This window comes from Puma concolor, chromosome A1 (genome assembly GCF_028749965.1).
Source record: "Puma concolor isolate L17-30 chromosome A1, mPumCon1.1.hap2, whole genome shotgun sequence".
Classification (NCBI taxonomy): domain Eukaryota; kingdom Metazoa; phylum Chordata; class Mammalia; order Carnivora; family Felidae; genus Puma; species Puma concolor.
Window position 1 is genome coordinate 175375099 of NC_141667.1, and position 24502 is coordinate 175399600.

Consider the following 24502-nt stretch of genomic DNA (forward strand, 5'->3'; position numbering starts at 1 on the left):
ACAATTGGCTAGTTGTTCAGGGGAATCTAACTGGTTGTTTAAAAGAAGAAAAGTAAGTAATTTTAAGAGGGGTTTTATTTGCTAACAAACAGTAATAAATTTATAACGTAATTCAGTGGCTACTCACTTCACTTGCCCCTTCACTTTGGCGCTTTGTGACTAGGGCTTTATGTTGTAAGTACATATGATTTTTATAGACAGAGATGCTGAGATGCATTTACTTGGAGGCCAAACTCAACCAATTTAATCTTAGGAGTTCTACACTGTAGAAGGATATTAACTAAAATGATAAAGTAATTTCTAACAGTGACTAATAAAAGTATTTTCATAACCAGAAATCCCTTGAGGTCTGAGTTTATATGACATAATCAGATGTGGTTCAAGTATTTTATGACCTTAGGGTTTTTATCTGTTAGTTTTACATCAAGATAATTGGCAAAATAACATTAACAACACTAAAAATTACAGGTATATAAATTGTTCATGGTGCTATAAATTACATTGAAAATAATTGGGTGGATTTCTTAGAAATTATGAGCTTTTAATTTTTTACAACAAAACTTGATTTTTAAAACACATTAAAAATTGTGTTTACTATGCTCATGGTTGTATTCTCCAAGTAAATTGCTTTGCTGGTAGATATCTTTCGGTCCCCTAACACACATTTAAGTGGATCAAAGAGTGACTGTTTCTAAGGATTCCAACTTTTTAAAGACACACAATAAAGAGAAAATGGTAGTAACATTGACTCGGGGTCTCTTGGCAAGGTCTTTCAAACAGAAAACTTTATACACGAGAATGCATAGTAAAATCACACTGTTTCATAACTGAATAAATAACAGAAGCAGAGGAATAAGAAATGCGCTATTGTAATTATATCTCTGGAAGATATAGTAACTTAGTCTTCAGATTAATATTGCAGAAGAAATATGAAGTTGAAAATTTGGCCACTGCATGAGTGGATTAATAGTGATAAGATGCCTTAAATAATCTAATTCATGACCTAAAGGGAAGATCTCATTATTTTTCAATATTCTAATTAAGACCAGGAGCAGATACAAGAATGAGATGATTTTTACAACCAACTTTTTCAGAGTCCCATCACGTCTTCTGAAGAATAACCCTGGTAACAGGAAGTGCCCACCATGGCCATCAATCCCAGAGAACTCACCAGCCGGTCCAAGCTTGTGCCTGCAGCAGTCGTTGGCCTCTCCTCGGGATTGTAAGGTCTGAACCTTGTATTAAAATTTTCAGGAGCCGAGCGAGCAGATCTGAGGGCTGGAGCAGGTTTGGGTTGGCCACATCCCTGAAAGACCTGGAAGAACCATTGGAAAGGTCAAGAAAGTTACACAATGAGATTCTTTCTAAGATCTTGGTGTAGAAGCATGCAATGCAATGTATCTCTAAACTTAAACAACTACAACCACTAATATAACAGAAAGAATTGACTAGACAGATATGGGGTGGCCTGACTCTTATTTTCAATATATACAGTCAATCCTCATTATTTACTGATTTTCTATTTGTGAATTTGCCTACTCGCAAAATTACTGTGTAGGTCCAAATTCAATAGTCATGTGCTTCTGCAGACATGGGCAGAGTGGCCCTATATGCATGTACCCAGATGAGGCCGAAGAAGGTGACACTCTGCCTTCTCGGCTGAGCTCTCATGCTGAAAACAAGTGTCGTTTCTGTGGCCTATTTAGTGCCACGTTTTTCACATTTTTGTGCTTTTACTTGGCAACTTCCCTGTTTAAAATGCCCCCCAAGCTTAGGGTTTAGTGTTCCTGAGCACAAGGGGCTGTGACGTGCCAAATGGAGAAAGTATGTGTGTTAGATAAACTTTGTTCAGGCAGGAGTTATAGTATAAATAAATATAAACTTAAATAAGGTTATGTATTGGTTGGTTGACCAAAAGGTGACTAAAAGCCTGCAGGTGCCTAGCCCTGTGTCTCCATCAGTTCAGTATTTGCTAATTCAATATTTGTAGCAACTTTCTGAAACATAAATACCACAAATAACAAACACTGACCGTATTAAAAAAAAAGGAATTATAATCGTTACATCACAGGATGGTTTCAGGATTGAATGAATTGCGTCCGAGACATTTTCACGTACTTGCATTTGGCATTCAGTAAATATCCGTTTGGGATTCCTGTTATGGTGACAAGTGTATTTCCTGTAGAGCATATAAGGCCAAATAACGTTGAGTGACTCCCCTCTGAATAATGAAAACCTCTACTGGAAGAGTTCTTTGAAAACTCTCTCTGGAGCAATGGTGTGGAAATAGGACAAGCCCATGTGGTGAAATCCCTGTAATGATAGTTCTCTCTAATTTTGTTGTTGACAGCTGTTCATGTCACAATTAGGTTTGCTGTGGGAAATCAAACATTTCATTGTAATGATCTTAGGGACCGAGCAGCCGGCTCTTTCCCACAGTGATTTCACTCACAGTGGGGTGAGGACGCTTCTTTTTGGCTGTTTTTAGAAGCTTGGTACTATCTGCTGGTTATCAGACGATCCCTTTACTAGAATTACAGAAACTATAGCAACATTTTCAGGAAGTTCTGATGAAGTTTACCTTCACTTTTCTTCCATTTTTACACAGGAGGTGATTCTACTTCTAGAAACTTATTTGGGCCAGCTTTCTGGGACTATATCTACGTCAGCTAATTCTTAACCTGCCTGGGTATGTTTAGAATGTATTCCTTTTGGTTTTGTTACTTGATTCTGCGTTAACTCTAAAATAAGCATTTTTCATCAAGCATACTATGGGATTCTACTGAAGTACGCAGCTCTCCAGTGCCACGCCCAATGACAAATCCCATCTCCAGACACAATTCATTCAGTTCCACCACTACAGCTAATTTCTCTTCTGTTGTATTCAAAAGTTCTCCTTCGGCTCAGCATTTTGCAGAGTGGACGCACTTTGTCTTGCCATTCTTCGAGACTGGTCTTAACACACTATTGATTATTCTTCTCTCACACAATTTCTGAAGTTGATGGTGTAAACTCATGTGATAAAGATAGTGGGCCCTTTTCTCCCTAGTGCCTCAATCACTTCCCAGTGGCAAGGTCATTGCTGATGGAGGGTATTAACATTTCCAAAGCTCCAGGGTTTTGTTGAGTGTGCTATTCTGGATCCCTTTGAATATGACAGCTGACTTTTAGAAAGTGTAAAGCCTAGGGCAAAACGACGCTAATGGCCTTGCTGGAATTTCTTGAAGCAGGGCACTGAAAGAGTTAACAGACCTTCTTAATTTGCCCTTTGGGAAAAATCTGGCTCACTGGTTTAAATTAAATCAAAGGAGCAAGAAATGCCCTGACAGAATATTAGGGCCCCAGGGGAGATATTTCATCATAACAGAAAACCTTACCACTTGTTTGATTTTTTTTTTTGAGAGTGTTAATTATAATCACAGAACATGAGTAAGTCAACATAGCCCAGTAGCTTTTTGCTATTTATATTTTTAAGGTGGCTTCAGTGCAGAAATTGCTGAGACTATGACCCAAACTGAAGAAAATACTGACTTGTAATTACGACAGAAGCCACATCTCACCCCGTCATCAGCTGGAGACCTACAGAAAAATCCATTGCAATATGTCACGATATGAATCTTGAAGGTCCTTCAACACAGATTCTATTTTACCCTTAGGAAAAAAGGAAATGCCCGAAAGAGACCCTTCCACATAGAGGGGCCATGCCCAGGGGTCAAGGGCTGGTTTTCGGAATGTCAAGAAACCGGAAAGGAACAGTTGCAAAGGAGACCAGAGCACCCATTCACCCTGTCACTGCTCGGGAGTGATTAAAATCCCCTGCCTGATTCTCAATGCAGCGACTATATCTTAAACAACATATATCTGTCATGTTACTGAGATGAACAATAAGGTGAAAATCAGTGATTCTGTTTCTGATCCATGCAACCTGTTAGTGAGACATGTTTCTCAAACATGGGGTTCATGGGATGGTTGACAAAAGGAGGTCTTGTGCAGGACATTTGTACCGTCTCAGACAATTTTCTGAGCTTGCGATAGCAGCGGTCTAGTTAGACAAAGTTGTGTGGCTCACGAGGCCCAAGGCTACGTCATTATAAAGGACCAATAAGCCTTTTACCTGGTGGTCTGAGTACCCCAGTATATTACATTTGGAATAAGGGAAGAAAGAGGAGAATAATGTGAGTCAGTTAAGTGAGAGGCTAAATGAGGTTAGGTTACATGAGAATTCGATTCAGAGGAGTGGTCAGGGCAGAGGTGTAGATTTGGATCATCAGCCTAAGGCGAAATTTAAAGCCTTGTTGCACTCACCAAGGGCAAGCATGTAGCCAGGTGGCAGGTAGGGCTGAGGACAGCCCAGTGCCATGCCAACATTCAGGGTCCTCCCTGAACTTGAGTCTCCTACTCTGTCAGACAGGAATAATACTATTATTCACCATACAGATAGGCCGCGATGATAAAATGCAATACATAAGGCAGGAAACTAGAAGACGGTGTTTGGAAAAGTTAGTGCTTGACAATTAATTAGCTAATTATGTTATTCTACAATCGGTTTCTTTTTAGAAGTTTTGTTTTTTGAGTCAGTAGATTTGAGGGGGAAAAAATGTCTGGGCTGATGTTTCTTAAATGTTTTCCACAAAACATCACTTCCAAGGGTTGTTAACAGTTTTTACATATGCAGTAAATTCCATGCGTCAAAGTTAAATTAGGTACTTAGGTACATAGTAGAACTTTGCCATGTGATTGCGTGTTCTGACCCATCAAAAGAGAGGAGGTCACTTGCAGTGTTTCCCAAATTATTTGGCCTCTGGCTCCTCAGAGGGCACAGGAGATTCTCACAAGATGGGTGTTCCAGGGAACACACCCCAGGATACGCTGTGAAGGGTGTTCTAACCAACCCAGAGAAGTGATTCAGATGTAACACTTAGGTTAGATGCATCTATTTAGAGGTGTTTGTGAATCCATTCCACCTCCACTACATTTTTTTCTTTTTTCTTTTTCCTTTTAGATAAAACAAGTTTTTATTTTATTTTATTTTATTTTATTTAAAAAAATTTTTTTTTTCAACGTTTATTTATTTTTGGGACAGAGAGAGACAGAGCATGAACGGGGGAGGGGCAGAGAGAGAGGGAGACACAGAATCGGAAACAGGCTCCAGGCTCTGAGCCATCAGCCCAGAGCCCGACGCGGGGCTCGAACTCACAGACCACGAGATCGTGACCTGGCTGAAGTCGGACGCTTAACCGACTGTGCCACCCAGGCGCCCCCTAAAACAAGTTTTTAAAGTTGAATTTTATTTGCATACAATATTATATTCCTTTCAGGTATATAACATAGTGAATCGATATTTTTTATACATTACAAAATGATCACCTCAATAGTTCTAGTTACCATCTGTCACTATAGAAAATTATTACAATATTATTGACTATATTCCCTGTGCTGTCTTTTACAACCCTGTGACTTATTTATTTTATAACTGGTAGTCTGCACATCTCAAGCCTCTTCCCCTATTACACTCTCCTCCCTTCTAGCAACTGTATTTCTTCTTTCTATCAGCCTCTGTTTTGTCTTCTTTGGTTTTTTAGATTGCACGTATAAGTGAAATAATATGGTTGTATTTGTCTTTCTCTGTCTGACTTATTTCACTTAGCATAATCCCTCTGGGGCCATCCGTGTTGTGGCAAATGCAAGATCTCATTCTTTTTAATGGCTGAGTAATATTCCATTACTCAACTTCTTTATCCATTCATCTCTTGAGGAACAGTTGGGTTGCTTCCATATCTCAGCTATTGTGCTGCGATGAACATAGGGGTATGTATATTTTTTCAAATTGGTGTCTTTATTTTCTTTGTATAAATGTCCAGAAGGGAAATTCTTGGACTGCATGGTAGTTCTACTTTTAAGTTTTTAAGAAACTTCTGTATTGTCTATAGAGGCTTCACCAATTTACATTCCCGCCAACAATGCCTGCACGCCTTGCTGCCTTTTTTTCTTTTCACAATTTATTTATTTATTTTGAGAGAAAGAGAGAACATGGGGGAGGTGCAGAGAAGGAGGGAAGAGAATCCCAAGCAGGCTCTGAGCTAAGAGCGCAGAGTTTGATCTCACAATCCGTGAGATCGTGACCTGAGCCAAAATCAAGAGTTAGATGCTTAACTGACTGAGCCACCCAGGTGCCTCCCCCCCACTACCTTTAATTCAAGGGAAGAAATACTGTTTTAAGTCACTAACGGTTTTCTCTTTACAACAGAAGAGAAGTTTCTAGAGAGCACAGTTGTAGGTAAGCCACATTTGTGGAACAAATCATAAGCTTTAATCCTTGAAGAAACAGAATCAGTATCATCTGCTTGTCTTCCTCCAAGGGATGCTGTAATAGATAATTAGATACAGTCCATGGGGGATATGTTCCAAGACCTCTAGTGAACGCCCGAAACCATAAATAGAATCAAATCTTATATATACATTTTTTTCCTATATGTATGTACTTATGATAAAGTTTAATTTGTAAATTAGGCACAGTAAGAGATAAACAACAATAAGAGACGATAAAACTGAACAATTGTAACAAAAGGCCATCATAAAAGTTATGTGAACATGGAACTCCCCCTTAAAATATCTTACTGTTACTGTATCACTCTTCTTCCTGTGATGAGGTGAGAGGATAAAATGCCTACAAGAGATGAAGTGGGATGAGTGACGCAGACGCTGTGACATGGTGTTAGACTGGTGGTGGCCTTCTGACAGAGGAAGGTAGGTCAGAAGGAAGGTCATCTGCTTTGGGATCACATTTGAGTGCAGGTAACTGAAAAACTGAAACCATGGAAAGCAAAACCATGGATAAGGGGGGACCGCTGTAATTTGGAAAAGTAGCTGGCAGTCTCAGTGTAGACAGGTACCACAAATGTACAACAGAATTTTCCTTCGTGCTTAGCGGGCTTGCAAAACCTGTGGGTTTGGGGAACATATCTGCCTTATGAATTCTCTCTCTTAAGAAGATTACTAAAATAATGTCTCAGAAGTATGCTGGCATTCTGAGATTAAAGACGCTGACGTTAAAGCTACAAAGTTCTGAAAGAAGAGACATTTTATTGTTTCCGAGAGGTGAGAAAGAGAGGAAGGTGTGGTGATAACAGGTTTGAGTGCCGTGTCTTAGGTTTTAAAATATAAGCTGTTTTCCCTTAAGGACATCTCAGCGTCTTAACATATTTCCCTTAAAATAAAACAACATGGTATGCACTTTTCCAGAAGCATCCGTAGCTTTATACCTATATCTCTTTGTCTTCTGCAGGTTGATTATACATCCACAAAAGTCATTACTGGTGACCTGATAAGCAGCGGCTGCCGATCAATCCTGTCTCGGCTCCTATGTTTTTAAAAAAATTCTATCTTCTCAGTTTCTGCTCAGTGGGTTCTTATTGTGGTGGGATGTTGCTATTCCCATATATCGTTCTGAAAATTTGCAGACAGAACTCTAATCTTTCATATTAATATGGGTGGCAGTTAATGCTACCTAGATTTATTTGGACTTGGTGTTTTGAGAGTAAGTAATGTTTTATTTACTTACGAGATTCTAATTTAAATTACAATGTTGATGAGTGAACTGTTTGTTAGATGACCACTTGGGGAATTCAAATCTATCCCAGTTGTTCCCAAGGAAACAGAAGCTATCATATCTGCATGGGCTTTACATATGTTTTGTCCAAGTATGTCTCATTGTTTTCATGAGAGACAGCTGTGGCCTAAGAGAAAGGCCATGAACGAGAGTCTAGACTTTCTCCTTAAACCTGTATGACCCTGGAGTAACATATTCTCCCCCATTCTCATGGCTGCTGGGAAGACAGAATGATGTGATGCTTTGAAAAGACACTAAAAATATGAGGCATAGAAAGGTATATTATTGAAGTAATATTTTAGCAATTAAATAGCACAATAATGGATAACCAATCAAATCTATGGATTATGCAGAGTGATGCATGGGTAATCTTTCATGAAGAATTGGATCTTAAATATTTTGTTCATTGCTGAATCCCAGAATCTGCAAGAGTTCCTAGCACACAGTATGTGTTTTTGTTTTTTGTTTTTTGTTTTTTTTTTAGTTTATTTATTTTGAGAAAGAGAGAGCATGAGCAGGGGAAGGGCAGAGAGACAGGGAGAGAGAAAATCCCAAACAGGCCTCAGACTGTCAGAGAAGAGCCCATTGTGGGGCTTGAATCCATGAACTGTGAGATCATGACCTAAGCTGAAACCAAGAGTCAGATGCTTAAATGAATGAGCCACCCAGGAGCCCCACAGTACATGCTTTTCTTAAAAAAACAAAAACAAAAAAAACCAAACAACAACAACAAAAAACCCTGGGAATGAAAGTTTATGGATAAATAAAATTTTTAGTTGTAATTTCACCCTTTTGAAACATTTATGGAAGGCAATTAGCAGACAGATTTCTGTAAGACAAGACTGGGAAGGAAAAGAGAGGTTTCACTTACTGAATGTCCATGATGGGCCAGACCCTGTGCTATGTATTTTATATACTTTATCACAAAGAATCATTATCTCTCCAGAATCAGCCTAACATTTCTTTCTTTGGACTTCAGGAAAAACAATGAATCATGGGTCTGTGTAAAAAACTCATTTGATATTTCCCTTATTCCGTTTACCATGCCAACTTAAAGCAAAACCAAATCAACAACTTTGTTTAAACTGATAAATAAAACCAAAAAAAAACCCTGTTCCTTGATTGCTTGATAACAGCTACCCACTGTGCTTGGAAAGCCAATTAGAGAGCTTAAGACCCTGTGTATATAATAGTCAGGCTTGGCTCTCTGATTAATGGCGGGTGAGCTAAGAGACACAGGTTCTAGAGGAAACTGGGCTCACGTCTCAAGCAATGGCTGTTGCTTGTAGCAAAGTGGAAGGCAAATCAGGCTGTTTGCAAAGCATCCCTTTCTGAGCATCGCCACTTGCCCGTGGCAGCAGTTGAAGGGTCTCCCTGTCCTTGACTGTCTAGGGTCAGCACAGAGCTGGGGTCCTTTTTCAAAGAAGTATAATCTGGAGATAGAAATGGGAGTGCAGGAGTTGTCCACCTATCGTTAGTAAATAGATGTGAATAAGTTGAAATGTTTTTTTAAACCCCAGTTTATTAAGAGTCATAGCCAGAAAAGCCATATCATCACCATGACACAAGATTAAACTGACACCCTAGAGCCTCATTTCACAGTGGTTTTTGCATTCTGCTAATATCCCACGAAGACTTTTCCTGAATATAAACCGAAAACTTTTAATAATGACTTCTTTCTTTTGATATACAAAATTACTGTGCTCATTACACAAACATTTTAAATATCAAGGCTTTTTCTTTTTCTTTTGTTTTATTAGTTTGCCAGCTCTCTTTATGGATTGATTTTTTAAGAAAACATGTTTTCATCCTAATGTCTCAGAACAATCTGCTCTTTTCTTGTGTTCTTTCACCCACCCCTCCTTCTCTCTCTTCCTCTCTTTTTCTTTGCTCCCTGACTCGTGCTTTTTTCCCCCTAAAGACTGATTACAATGATCCCTTGGCCAAGTTGTCTGGCAAACTCCACATGGGTCCCTGGGCAGGCTCAGGACTCCGTGAAGAGAATTTCGGGTTATATTGAATCAAGTCAACTCATCAGTTTCAGCTTTGGCTGCTTTTCACTGGCTTCAATTTTCAAAAGCCAGCTACCATGTCAGTTTTAAGGTTTTAAAAATTTACTCCCAATGCTTATGCAGCTTGGTTCCAGAATATCTGTCAGATGTTTTGCATACGTCTTAAAATTGTTTCTTCAATAAAAGCAAATTCGTTCCATTTGCTTGAGAAGATGATTTTTTTCCCTTGAAGCATTTGCCTTCCTTAAAGAGCAGAACACCTTAACATTTTCTCCCAAATGGTTAGTAGGGAAGAATTACAAGGAACCGAACAAAGCGTATTTTGAGAGTGGAGACGAAGAGACCTTAACCTTCTTGGCCTGGCTAAATGATTATTTTATATGCCCTCTGTTTATGAGTTTTAAGATCATTTTGCTGAATTTACATACATGTGTAGATTTCATCAGCCTGGCTCTGTATCATCCATTCAACCCATCACACAAACAATATTCATTGAGGGTCACTATGGCCAGACATAGGTGCCACCTGGACATGCCCCTGCTCTCATGAAGGTTCCGACAAGAAACTGGACAATTACATCATGATAAATGCAATGGGGCACCCACAAGGGGCAACTAACCAGAATGGAGGGTCAGAGAAGGATTTCTAGAATAGCAGTGCTATGTTCGAACTGGCTCTTATGGGCTCACAAGACCACTTGTTAAATTTTCAGGAATTCTGCAAGCCAGTCATTAAACAGTGATTATCAAAAGCTAAACTGTAGAAACTTAAAGAAATTTGTATACGTTATATTGAAAACAAAGGTAATATATACTCAAAACTCATTACTTCCTAATTACTTACTATTACTTACGCCTTTGAGGTTATTTATGCCAATTGTATCACTAAAGGGGGGAAATGTTACCTTGTGGTGAGCTACTCTGTGTTCAGTGACATCACGTTGGTAGCATGAAATCACCATGGTGGGAATATTTACACAACAGAAATTGGCAAACACTACATGCTTAGTAACTAACTGCATAGTTAATAACTTCATTTACATGGTTAACTGCATGGTTACTGCATTGAGAGCTGGTTGTGCAAGCATTTGCCAGTATATCACTGAATCTTACCCAGGAAGTAAAGAAATAGTTGGAATGTGCCAGAAATACTGGAAGATGGTGCATATTTGGTGTTCGGGGTGGAGAGGACAGGATGTTCCAGGATGACAGGACAGCTTGTGCAAAAGCATGGAGGTGACAGAGGATGGTTCTTCGGAACAACAAAGCCAGGGCCACCTTGTAAGTGTGGCACATACAGAGGTTCTCTTACTTCCTATGTTAAAACGTCTAGTAGGACTCAGACTCGGTTGGTCTTATCCACTACCACCTCCATAGCATCTAGTATGGTGCTCGGAAGATAATCAATGCTCAATAAACATTTGCTTCAATAATTCCAGGTGGAGACAGTGGTGAGTGGTGACCTGGGGAGACAGGCTAAGGACAACATTGTGCCGGGCTACGTCTGGCCTTGAGTCTAATGGCACCCGAGAGCCATGGAAAGCTGGTGAGCAGGGGAGTAATGTGAACACATCTGCATTTTTAGCAATCCATCCGGTGACTGTGGAGAATAGATGAGAGCGTGGCCAAACCAAAGGCAGGGAATAAATGAGGAGGCTATAATCCACATGGGAGATGATAAAATGAAGGGAGCCAACGGTGGATGGATTCAAAAGAGATTTAGAATGACTGATCAGGGGGGTCCATCATAGCGCTATTGCGGGTGGCAGGTGGGGATGTGTGGCTGACCCTTGGATAAACAGGCATGATCCGGAGAGCAGGCTGGGCTGGGAGAGATTCGGGGGGAAATTACTCCCGTCCCTGTAGCAAAGTCAGAACACTGTGTCCGAAGAGGTCTCACTTTTCTGCAGAAGAGCTCTTTTTCTCACCCACCCCCATGCGCCCCAAGTTTTAAAGACATTTCGTCTAGCTAACAGGTCACGTGTATTAATAAAGAAATGATTGATTTTCACTTGGTAAGGCATCTAGGCTGGTGTTTTAAGATCTATTCTGGAATAATGAGGTGAAATGAAAGAGACTTGCAAAACATGTTAGAAGAAAGACTTATAGGAAGCCATATAATTCAAACATTTGTGGCAGAACAAGTTACTGTAAACACACAGCGGTAGCTCCTTCCTATGCATACATGTAGGATGGCTGGGGCACTGACTCTCTGAAGCCAGCAGGACGGTGTATCCCTGGGTAGGGGGCAACACTAAGAGCCGGGGATGACTGTATATGGGTCACACTGGGTCTACTGAATTCCTCAACACGACCGTCCGTGGCCCTTGGAAAGCCTGATTCTAAGGAAGGAGTTCTCTTCGAAGTTCTAAGGAGTTCCCTTCTAAGGAGGATGTTGGAAGAAGACTTTCTTTTGAGTGAGAGGGTATCTTCCTCTGTTTCTAAGAACGCACTGAATGTTAAAAAACCGAATTGAGTTTCAGTCACCTATTCTTGAGTAAGCTTCATTAAAGGTCATCTTCTCATCTTTTGCCCTGAAGTTAAAGTGAAGGAAAATCTTAAGATAAATCTCCAAAGGTTAGAGATAATCAGGAGTTTCCCTTTATCATCAAAAGGAGGGAGTTTTTTTTTTTTTTTTTTTAAATCCCTGTACATGGAAGGAAAGTTAAAACTAGTTTGCTTGGGATGCGTTTCTTTTAATGCATTGTAGGCATTTTTCTCGAACCTTCATTTTACTTTATAAGAAAGGTGTCTTTTTTTCCCTCCTTCCTTTCTTTTCTTTGTATGTACCATCTGAAAAATCTGGCTTTCTTATCCAGTGATGTCACAAACAGGAATAGAACAGATTCTAGTTTTCTGTGTAGAAATAGAGAAATCAAAGAATAAAAGATGTTTCAAGGAGGTCACTGTTTCTTGGTGAAATATTATAAGTAAGAGCTGACGGGCAGAATATAAACTTTGAAATTTTGAAAAACCAGAGAAACTCTTCTGAATATTCTGAATCGAGACATCATTGAGGACTCCCTCTTTTCTTTTAAAAACAAAACTGAACAGGGTGCCTGGGTGGCTCAGTCGGTTAAGCTTCTGACTTTGGCTCAGGTCATGATCTCGCGGTTTGTGAGTTCGAGCCCTCCACCAGGCTCTGTGCTGACAGCTCAGAGCCTGGAGCCTGCTTTGGATTCTGCATCTCCCTCTGTCTCTGCCCCTCTCCTGCTTGTGCGTGCGTGCTCTCTCTCTCTCTCTCTCAAAAATAAACATTTAAAAAAAACCCGAAGAAGAAATAGAAATAGAATTTTATAATAAATAGTATAGCCATTTGCTTTTTTCCTCAGAAATCAGGCAGAAGGAACTGAGCCACTTGTCAATGCAGCAGGCCAATTATTCCCTTAATGTAAGAATAATGTGATATTAGGCAAAGGCCAGTGACATTCTTCTAAAACCTTTTGCTGTATCGGCACTGGTGCGACCACCAGGTAGGGAGTAAGTTGCTGACAGCCTCTCTCCACCCCACTCTTCTCCCCGAGCCCCTTCCTCCTGAAGGCTTTGTTCATTAGACATTTCTTCAGTGCCATGTCATGCCACGGGCCATGCCAAAATATGTGTCCCTTTCAAGGTGATTCACTGCCATTGAAAATAACACCGAGCACAGGTGACTTTCAGAGTAGGTGTACATATCACATCCTGCTCTTTGAATCTGAGATGTTAAAGAGAAGCTCACAGGCCATCATGGAGGAGGCAAAACCACAGAGCCAATCAATGCTCTTTAGGATTTACACATCATAGATGTTTTCAATAACAGCAATGAAAACATTGAACTTGTACAAGTGGTTTCAATTTGATATATCCCACGCTAAGTATTTTACATGGATGACATCATTTTACTCTCAAAAAAGTCTATGAATAGGTACTACTAGCATCCTCATTTTTTAATTAAAAATTTTTTTAATGTTTACTTTTTAGAGAGAGAGAGACAGAGACAGAGGGACAGAGTGCGAGCAGGGTAGGGGCAGGGAGAGAGGGAGACACAGGGTGTGAAGCAGGCTCCAGGCTCTGAGCTGTCAGCACAGAGCCTGACGTGGGGCTTGAACTCACCAAACCGTGAGATCATGACCTGAACCGAAGTTGGACACTTAACTGACGGAGTCATCCAGGTACCCCTTCACATTTATGCTATTTTAAAGAATACTAGACTGACTTCAAATACATTTTAAGGTGTTTTCTATTCTTCATTGTTGAAGTCTCTGTGGCATTATACTTTCACATTCCAAATTCAGCTCAGCAAAATACAATGTGGTTTCCATGCATACAATGATGCGATAGGATGACTCTCTAAAGAATGTAATAACAAATAAGATGTAACTCCTGTCTTCAAATAATTTTTAATCTTGGAAGGAGAAGGTAAGTACGCAAATAACCACAACACGAGAAATATCATGTTTACTGCCTTAAGAAGTGCACACAGAATCTAGAAGCTCAAAGTAAATATAAACACCACTGGAATAAAAATATACTTATTTGAGCTAAATTCTAAACAGAGTCTTCATATCTGAAAGAAGATAGTTTCCACATGTGACATCATTGGTGTCTGAATGTTTTGAAAAACAAAAGATCCCAAGAAGAATATCTGGATGCTCAGAAAGGAAACTCTAACCGGTAGTGAAGAGATAAAGAGATAATGTTCACAACACTGTAAACTGTGCAGAACTGGAAAAGCACATTTCAAAGAACCCTTCATTTCACAGATGAGGAAACTAAGACCCACTACCTAGAGGCAGATGTTATTATATTCTCTTTTCTGTCCTCTTAGGTTTTTTTTAAATCTTCATTTGTGCCGGAGATTCAGAAAGAGTTGTCGTGAGAAAATTAAGTACCTGAAGGCCACCCTGCTCTTCCGTAATGGGTTCTACCCTCGTCTGTAATAAGTATTAATTGAATGGATGGTTTCAATTGGAATTTAATGGCTCTCTTCTTAATTTAGATTATATCTGACAAACCAATCTTTTCCTGGATTAGGTTTGAAATTATTCCTAATGCAGTTAAATTATATCGAGTGAGATCAGTTCCACCTTCCCTGATAGGATTAGGAGGAGACTATCAACACATCTGAAATTCACAGACAGGGACTCAGCAAGGTTTGTTCTCCCTTCCCTTGGGGAATTTCCACAAACCTGCAAAGTTCTTTGATTTGTGTAGGTAACAGAAGCGGTAGAATAATAAGGGTGCTTTCCTGTCTGTGATGAAGATGGTTAAATTGGTGAATGTGAGAAGCTTGGTTGGTTGGGACTTGAAGAACTAACAGCATGTGTTTCTCATCAGAAGGTTCCCTGTGGTACGTGTTGGGCAATAGCCCTCTCGTGCGAAGGCTGTTTCCTCCAGGGCTGAATTATGTCTAGACCAGGTGGGAAGACACTTACTGAGGAAATAGTGGCATACTGGGAAAGTCTTCTTTCTTTGGATCAGACCATTTGCAGTAGTAATCCCAGCTCGCCACTTGGTAGTTGCATGACTTTAGGCAGGCTACTTAATTTCTGTAAATTTAACACTCTTTACCTATAAAATCAGGAAATAGATGTTCTACAAGATTGCAGCAAGGATGTGAAATAAATACATAAAGCATCTAGAAAGAGACTGACGTGAGGGCAGAGGATCTATTTTGTCCTCTACCACATTCTTCAGGCTTGGTACATGATAGGGTATTTGGTGAATGAATATAATAGGTATTCAACTAATGGTGGCAATGATGATTATCATTGTTACTAGGTGATTATTCGCCCAAAAAGAACCAACCAAATTTTAACACGCGTTTGTCTCCAGTCTTTAAAATTGTGTATATACAGGGGCACCTGGGTGGCTCAGTCAGTTACGCATCTGACTCTTGATTTTGGCTCAGGTTGTGATCTCATGTTTCCTGAGTTTGAGCCCCACGTTGGGCTCTGTGCTGACATCGTGAAACCTGTTTGGGATTCTGTCTCCCTCTCTCTCTCTGCCCCTCCCCTGCTCACTCTCTACCTCTTTCTCTCTCTCTCTCTCAAAAGAAAAAAAAAAAAACACTTAAATGTGTATATCCACATATATACACATATAATGATATATGTAATATATAACATATGATATTATACAAAGAATATACAAACCAAGAGTTTGAAATAAGTGCCATAATGCTATTCCCAAATTATTATCACTGGATCATACAACTTCATATAGCCAATGTATTTTTTTTAGTTTATTTATTTATTTATTTAGGTGATCTCCACACCCAATGTAGGGCTCAATCTCATGACCCTGAGATCAGAGTTGCATGCCCTTCTGATTGAGCCAGCCAGGCGCCCCTAGCCAATGTAGTTTTTTGAAAGGAATGTCAGTATCCCTTACGGATAACAGTTTAGCTGTGGGCTAAATAGGAGAGGAAAAGGATCTGATAATATCTGTAAAAACAGATCTAAGATAAGATTGGAGCACAAGCACACATGGTGAGAACAGATCTTTTTCATTGGTCGGTCAATCCCACTGCATGAGCTGTTCCCTCCTACAGATACGAGGAGAACCATTAGAGAGGGAAATTTCCTATCTGAAACTGCTGCGTGCTCCTCTCCGCCTTCAGATAGCAAAAGGGAGACAAGAGTAGTCTTTTATACTTTGTACTATCACAACCCGAGAAAAGGCTGGAAGCCATGAGTGATGAGGTTAGACAAGAGAACTCTTTCATGAGAATTCAGCATGGTGGGAAGCGCAAGGTACGTTTTGAAGGGAATCGGACAGAAAGACGGACAACTTGAGTCCTTCTGGCTTTGCCACCCTGTTTCCTCGGCTTCTGATGAAGGTATTACTGAAAGTCTCCGAACTTTCTCTTAATATTTGGTCTATGCAGCACAGATTTGCTGAACTCCGCCCTTATGTGAGACTGGCTTTGGAGGCACCCTCCTCGTTGTAACGCAGTGATCTGGCAAAGTGGCTTCTGCCACCAGGCCACCCTCAATGCACCCCTCATGCACCATGAGGGGTTTGTAAGTTACTTAACCTTTCTATGCCTTGGTTTCCTTATCTGGAAAATAGGGGGGGAGTTCTATCTCATCATAAGCATTGTTATAAATACTGCATAACATAAACCATATAAAGCCCAGTGCAGTCCCTTGCAGTAAGCATTCAACACATATGATCTAGCAGTTATAAATACTGTTGCTTTTCCGAAGGAGGCTCCGGAATGACTTCTATCAGCCACTGGTGTAATAAGGTCAATGATTTTCTAAGGAGAAGTTGCCAATCATATCCTGGAGTAAAAAGTCATTTTAATTTGTGAGCTTTACAACTCTCAGGATGTCTGTCCACCCCCCACCCCTACCCTCAATTAGGAAATAGCTTCTGGCTTCACTCAAAGCCTTATCAGAAGGCAAGGAAGTCTCGTTATGCAAATACTGTGGTGAAAGTGTGGAAATCTAGAACTTCCATTCCTTGTCACTGTCTACCAAGGGTGACTGAGGGGCCTTTGAAATAGGAAAAAGACAACCCTCCAGTTCTTAGCTAGAATGTAGATTTCAGACTTTAGTTCATTCATAATTTCATGGATATGGTTTATATGGAAAATGAAACTACCTATTTCCAAATTCCATTCCCTTGATGCAATAAAGCCTCTTTAGGAACATATCCGCCTCTTCAGCAAATCCTATTGGTGTTTCCTGCTAAATGTGTCCAAGTTCCAACCACCTGTTACCTCTCCCCTGTGTGTGAGGCTGGCGTTGGTCCTTCCTCAAACCCTCTTCCAGATGGTAGTCTGCCTCCCATCCTTTTTTCCTGCAGAACCTCTCCTCTCTCCCCTTCCTTAACTCCCTCCCCTTTGCCCTGTGTCAAGACTACCAGATACACCTTTTCTAGCCCCTTTGACATTTTTTGTACTGTTATTTTATGACCCGCTATGCTGTATCCTCTAAGGTGAGTGTCCTCTTACATGCCCTATATTATTTCTACTCTTGATTTTGACATTTCTTACCAAGAAATATGTCTTTTTAAAAGCACATCCCTTATTAACAGCCCTACTATTATAATGTAGTTGGACAAATTCAACAAAAATGTCTCATCCACATTCTGGGAAGAAAGAGAGTCCATCTGACCTCTTCGAGAATTTATTTTTTTTTAATTTTTTTAAAAAATTTTTTTTTTTTCAACGTTTATTTATTTTTGGGACAGAGAGAGACAGAACGTGAACGGGCGAGGGGCAGAGAGAGAGGGAGACACAGAATCGGAAACAGGCTCCAGGCTCTGAGCCATCAGCCCAGAGCCCGACGCGGGGCTCGAACTCACGGAACGCGAGATCGTGACCTGGCTGAAGTCGGACGCTTAACCGACTGCGCCACCCAGGCGCCCCGAGAATTTTTAATAGAGTAACTTGAACACGAATGCACACGCTCCAGTGCAAATCCTTCTAAGAAGTGTGATGATCTCAAACTGCAGACACGTCTGTCAGTGTACAACTCACACCATCTCCTGCAAGGCTGTTTTGCATATTAGCAACCTCAGTTTCTGGTACTTAAGCACTGCTGAGCTAGTGACCTCTCAAAACAACACAAGTCCCCGTCCGGGCAGTAGATTTGAGAGGAATAAATGATTGCGATTTGTTTCCCCAGGAAAGAAAGAAAATAGCTTTTTGCGGACCCCCCGAACGTGCCATTTCCCCAACAGGCGGTGGTGATTTGGAGCATCTTCCTTGACACAGGCTCCCCCAAAGCTCATTAAAAGCCAGATCTAGGCCTATACAACTTTTGGCTTGTTCCTCTCTCAAGGACAGAGAGAAAGGGACCCAGGCCAGATGTTTTCTTACCCTGCTTCCTACCAGCTCACCCTGAAAAGCCCAAATCTGGCTTGATTCAGACTCATCCACGGAGACCTAGTCTGATTCCATGGCTGGCTTTCTGCCCTGCAATTTCTCCCCATCACACATCCCTTCCTCCTTGATTATATTTGAAATGTCACAAAGGATTTTACAAATCGAAGAAAGCTAAGCATGCATCTCTTTGGCTGACCTATTTTTCCGTGAACGACTTTCAATTAAAACGCAATCACTCAGTCACCAACCAGGTTCAAAGGACTGATATAGATTTGGTTAGTGTTTAATGACAGGGAGACCAGTAAAGAGCACATAAGGGCTTTGTGCAGTCGCCATTGTGGGTGAAAAGGGGCGATGAAGGGACAGGCTGGAGACCCTTTGCAAACTTCTTCATTTGGCTTAATGCAGGTCCTGCTTATCTTCAACTGAGCAGAGACAAATAAAAATTGGGCACCTGGCATTTGGGGTCTCTGCAGCTGCAAACCCAGAAGCTCTGTCTCATATGATTTATGAAAATGAGCTTTTCTTCTTTTAACGTGTGCTTGACTTCATACAAAGGAGCACTTTCCCCTAAAGGGTCATTAATGAAGGTTACACCATAGTCTTAAAACAGGAAGTCAGATGAAATGTTTAATTATTTACGACGGAACATATAGAACATTTGCTGGGTTTGCACAGCTGAAGATATAATTAGAAGTTCCTAGAGAGAGAACAGGCTGACGGTGTGCAGAGATTTCAAACATATTAAAAAGAAAATTCCCCCCAAATTGCTCACAAATGTGAGGGATTAGTCAATATACCTGGGACTCTCTGAAACTTCATGATTGAGTAGCTGAGAATAAAAGATTGCTTCCCCTCTCAATGCCATTTTGGTAGACATTTTGAATGCAATAGCAAATTTGTAGCTCACCAGGACAAGCTCTCTGACGATGTATTAGAATTCATAATCCCAGTCGACACATCTAGTTACTTCGTTTTTAGATTCCTGCACTTTCCTTATTAGTACAAACATGACTAATGCAAATACCTTTGCAGACACCTGCATGCTGTTTTCTTGCATGTTCATAATGGCTTCAGAGATCTTGACATCTATTGGGTCCATGACAGACTCAATGTTGAATGGTCCTTCCAGTCGCTCTGCCACCAAGAGCATTGCATCTGTTAAAACACAGGAACATGATTTATAGAAGAACACAGAGCTCCAAGTCATTAGCCTGTGTTTAAACATTTCCAACAGAACTGGTTGAAAAATAATCATTCATTCAAAATTTATTTTTAAAGTTTATTTATTATTTTCAGAGAGAGAGAGAGAGAGGGTGCACAAGCGAACGGGGGAGGAGCAGAAAGAGAGAGAGAGAGAGTGAGAGAGAATCTCAAGCAGGCTCCCCACTGTTAGCACAGAGCCCCATGTGAGGCTCGAAGTCATGAACTGTGAGATCATGACCTGACCTGAAGTCAAGAGCCAGACGCTTAACCAACTAAGCCACCCAGGGGCTCCCCATTCATTCAAAATTTTTATTTGTTTTTATGTAGTCCAAAAATGGGGTGGATGACTAAACACCAAAGCAGTATTTTATTTAATTTCATTTGAATATTTAAAATTATTTTACATGTATAAAACCAGGCTTAAAAATAAGAAAACTTGTTCATATTGAAAGAGTTGAAGGTATCTTAGTATTCCACATGAAGTTAAACCAAAGAACAAAAATAGAAACAAAGCAAAATTAGGTCAGGGATCAAGTAGATTTCAAAAAAAAAAAATGGAATCTAGCCTCTTTTCTCCTGGAGGATGGGGAAAATTGAGAATATTAAAGAAGAAGTGCTAATGCATGGATTTGGGTGCACAAAGGTCCAGACCCTACTCAAACCTTTCTAGAACTCCCAAGAACAGACCTGTCCCTGATTTGTACTATCACACCACTTCGGATGCCCTTCTGGGTTAGCACTTAGGCATGCTTTGGGGTAGAGACACATCTCTTACTTGGCTTTGTATATTCAAGGCTTATTATGGTGCCTATCACATTTTCAGCATCCAAAAATGTCTGTGAAACAAAATTGAGCTGAATTCAACTGAAGTATTGTTTGGGAAGCTTTAGTTTTCTGGAAAAGATGGTAATAGTGACATGTTGACAGGAGCTATGTGTTAGGAGCTAGTAGCCCTGAGTTCTCATCCTTCATCTGTCACTAACTAGCTGAATGGCTATGGGAAAAAACCCTGAGCTTACCTGGCCTCAGTCTAGTGAGGTGTATAAAAGGGACTGGTGATGAAGAGTCTCTCAGGGTCTATGGTGAAGGGCATATGTCCACTCCTATGGACACATGAAAACTGGCTCGCTTTTGTTCAGGGCACAGCCTGGTAGCCTGCCTCCAACAGGACTGTCGAATAGAACTTTATGTGATGAGGACTATGTGGCTGTTGAAACTTAAAATGTGCCTAGTGCAACTGGAGAATTAAATTGTTAATAAATTAGTTGGCTTTTAATTAATTTACATGTAATTTTCATATTTTTTAAATGTTTCTTTTTGAGAGAGAGAGAGAGAGAGAGACAGATCACAAGCAGGGGAGGGGCAGAAAGAGAGGGAGACACAGAATCTGAGCAGGCTCCAGGCTCTGAGCTGTCAGCACAGAGCCCAGCGCGGGGCTTGAACTCATGAACTGTGAGATCATGACCTGAGCCGAAGTTGGAGGCTTAAGTGACTGAACCACCCAGGTTCTCCTAAATATACTTTTAAAATTTGCTTGAGACTGCTGGCTACCATATTAGGCAACACAGCCTAGGCTTTTAACATACAGATTCCCGTCTTGGATCTCAGGTTTTGCAATTGTGAAAGCTCTTGGGAGCCAATCTTAAAACAATTTCCTTCTTTCAAAATAATAGATGTTTATTATCAAACACTTACAAAATATAAAAAAAAAAAAAACCAACAAAAAGTGAAATACACTGATAATACCACTTCCCAGAAAAACACTCTGAACAGTTTGTGTAGGCCTTGTTTTTTTTCCTCTGTGCATAAATATTTTAAGCATGCAACTAGAAATATACCATACATATATCATATAATCTGCTTTCTAAATATAATATATTATTAATGGTAAATGCTGTTTATACAGTTATTTTATAGTATTAGTGTGAGGAGACCAAATTTTATCTTTATTCATATCCAACCATGCTCAACCAAAGCCCAACAATCAAAATTCTTTCAGGGTTATAAATAGTTATGAATTAGGCAGATGAGAAACCTTTTAAGAGAGATGAATTCTTGAAAGAAGGATACAGTACTCTTTAGGAAGCACAGATTTACATTTCTAAAGAGGACTAGGTTTTGTGAACAACATAAGCTTGAACAGTATCAATTGGTTTTCTGCGCCAGCCCCCAGGATGGAGTCTGCTCTACAATTCGTGTAATGCCCCGGGAATAAATGCGCTCTCTTCCAGCCACATTCCTGGCACTCTGTCCCATAGTATCCTTAGGAAAATTTGGAGTATGAATAGATTCACAAAGATCCCCTAACAACAAATTTTCTGATTTTTTTCCCTTAGATAATGCAGACTTATCTGTGTACATCACGACAAGATCTTGTAACAAAAGTAGTGATTTCTCTGCATCTTGCTGACCTTAGTTATCTGGCAGCGTGGCCAGAGGATGTACATTGTAGGGTTGTAGTATTTTGATATTAAAGATGTTTTTCCCTTCAAGGTTTTAAAAGGTGGCTGTTGTCTGAGAGCTGATCTATTTCTTTTCTGTCTTTGTATCTGTTTTGTATGTTTATTAAAAATAACCTCCCTTAGGGGCGCCTGGTGGCTCAGTCTGTTAAGTGTCTGACTCTGGATTTTGACTCATGTCATGATCCCAAGGTTGTGGGATTGAGCCCTGTTTGGGATTCTCTCTCTCTTTCCCTCTGCCCCTCCCCCATTCAAGTGCATTCTCTCTCTCTTAAAAAAAAAAAAAAATCCCCTTTACCCTTAGCTTTCTAATAGGTTTTTTGATGATGATTTTTTATGACGAATGACCAAGTTTCTCTAGATGGGTATATCCTGCTAGAAGAAGCAAGAATCCTTGTACAGGAAAAAGAATTGGCCCTATGGAGTTACTCACAACGTGAAATGAAAGAAACTGATCCTTAAGGGATCAGTTAAGGGATCGTTAACTGTGTGTTTTACATAAGTATCTGCACAAATCATAATACAAAGAGTACTGGTCGGTCTATCTAGGTATATTCATCTGACATGAATGGGCTGACTTGAGACAGTGATACTGTAGGCTCTCCTGAAAATCTGAGAGCCATTGTGCTCTGGGTAATAAGGACCAGTGTTCAGACTGGATGCTAAGGACTTATTTTAGTGTGACAGTTTGAAATTATGGGGTTCTATCATAAAGTAGAGCTGTTTCTCTCTGGTGACTTCCATCTTTTTGTTCCCTGTTCCTTTCCTGCCATAGTGCATGCCTGTTAGGTTTCTGGTCTGCAAACTTATCTCCTCTTTTTAGACTCTAATCATGATAAAATTGCTCAGGGTGAACCACTCCTGATCATTTGCCTTTATGGCCTTGGAAAAAGGCAGCCCAGTTGATGATCCTGTATATTAAACATAACCTAATGGTCACCTACACTCAAATTGGTTGCTCCTATATTTCCATTCTTTATTGCAACTCATTTAGTTTTTTATAAGAGCTAATTTAAGACGATACATTTTTGATGTAGGTGAGTGTCTAGTTTTCTTTTACTTTAGATCAGCAATTAAAATATGCTACTTTAAGTTATGTGGTTTAGGCTATTACTAATTATACATATATATATATATATATACACACACACACATGTATATATTATACATATGTACATATATATAATATATACATTATATACATATATATTTGCATATACGTATGCAAATATATATATAAATACACACGTATATACACACTAGTTTATATACCTTATATATATGTTAGTATATATTACATATATAAACTAATATATACTAATTATATACATATAATTACTAAGTAAATTAAATTCTCCTTTGAAGACTCAAAAGCCAATGTAGATTGGCTCAAAACCTCAGAATCATCATTAAGAGTAGTAACGTGCATACAGTTAACTATAGTATACTATATTTTACACCTAAAAATTTAAGTGAGTAGATATGTTATGTGTTTTTTACCAAAATAATAATAATAAAAAAGAACAGTAATTATTATTGTGCTGATCAACTACAGAGGTGGAGAAAAGGGAACACTTTTACACTGTTGGTGAGGACTTAAATTGGTGCAGCCACTGTTGAAAATGCTATGGAGTTTCCTTCAAAAAGTTTAAAATAGGACTACCATATGCTCCAGCAATCTCATTTCTAGGAAATAAAATCACCAACTTGAGAAGATATTTGCACCCCCATGTTCACTGAAGTATTACTTATAATGGCCAACATATGGCCATATATATATATATATATATATATATATATATATATATATTATTCAGCCATGGGAAAGAAAGGAATTCTGTCATTTGTGACAACCTGGATGGACCTAGAGGGCATTATGTTAAGTGAAATAAGTCAGAGAGAGAAAGATAAATACTGTATGATCTCAGTTATATGTGGAATCTACAAAAAATGAAGTCACAGATACAGAGAATGGACTGGTTGGTGGTTGCAAGAGGCAGGAATTAGGAGGTGGGACAAATAGGTGAAAGAGGTAAAAGGGTATAAACTTTCAGTTAATAAGTCCTGGGGATGTAATAATGTAAGGCATGATGACTATAGTGAACAATATTGTTTTGCACATTGGAAGATGCTGAGAGAGTAGATCTTAACATTTTTTTTAAAGTTTATGTTTGAGAGAGAGACACACACAGAGAGAGACAGAGCACGAATTGGGGAGGAGCAGAGAGAGGCACACACAGAATCCCAAGCAGGTTCCAGGCTCTGGGCTGTCAGCACAGAGCCTGATGTGGGGCTCAAACTCAATGAGTGGTGAAATCATGACCTGAGCTGAATGGAGTCAGACGCTCAACCAACTGAGCCACCCAGGTACTCAGCTAAGAGAGGAGATCTTAAAAGTT

General features: G+C 39.7%; 1 protein-coding gene across 2 annotated transcripts in view; it reads right to left on the bottom strand.

The window, feature by feature from the left end:
* Positions 1-24502, bottom strand: part of GPC6 (glypican 6) — a 1121471-nt gene that overhangs the window by 90608 nt on the left and 1006361 nt on the right. For both annotated transcript variants that reach the window (XM_086709530.1, XM_025924536.2), the window contains exons 5-6: positions 19466-19596; positions 1172-1315 (exon numbers count right to left, since the gene is read on the bottom strand). In XM_086709530.1, the coding sequence (XP_086565656.1) occupies positions 1172-1315; positions 19466-19596 (275 nt within the window). The remainder of the gene's footprint in view (positions 1-1171; positions 1316-19465; positions 19597-24502) is intronic.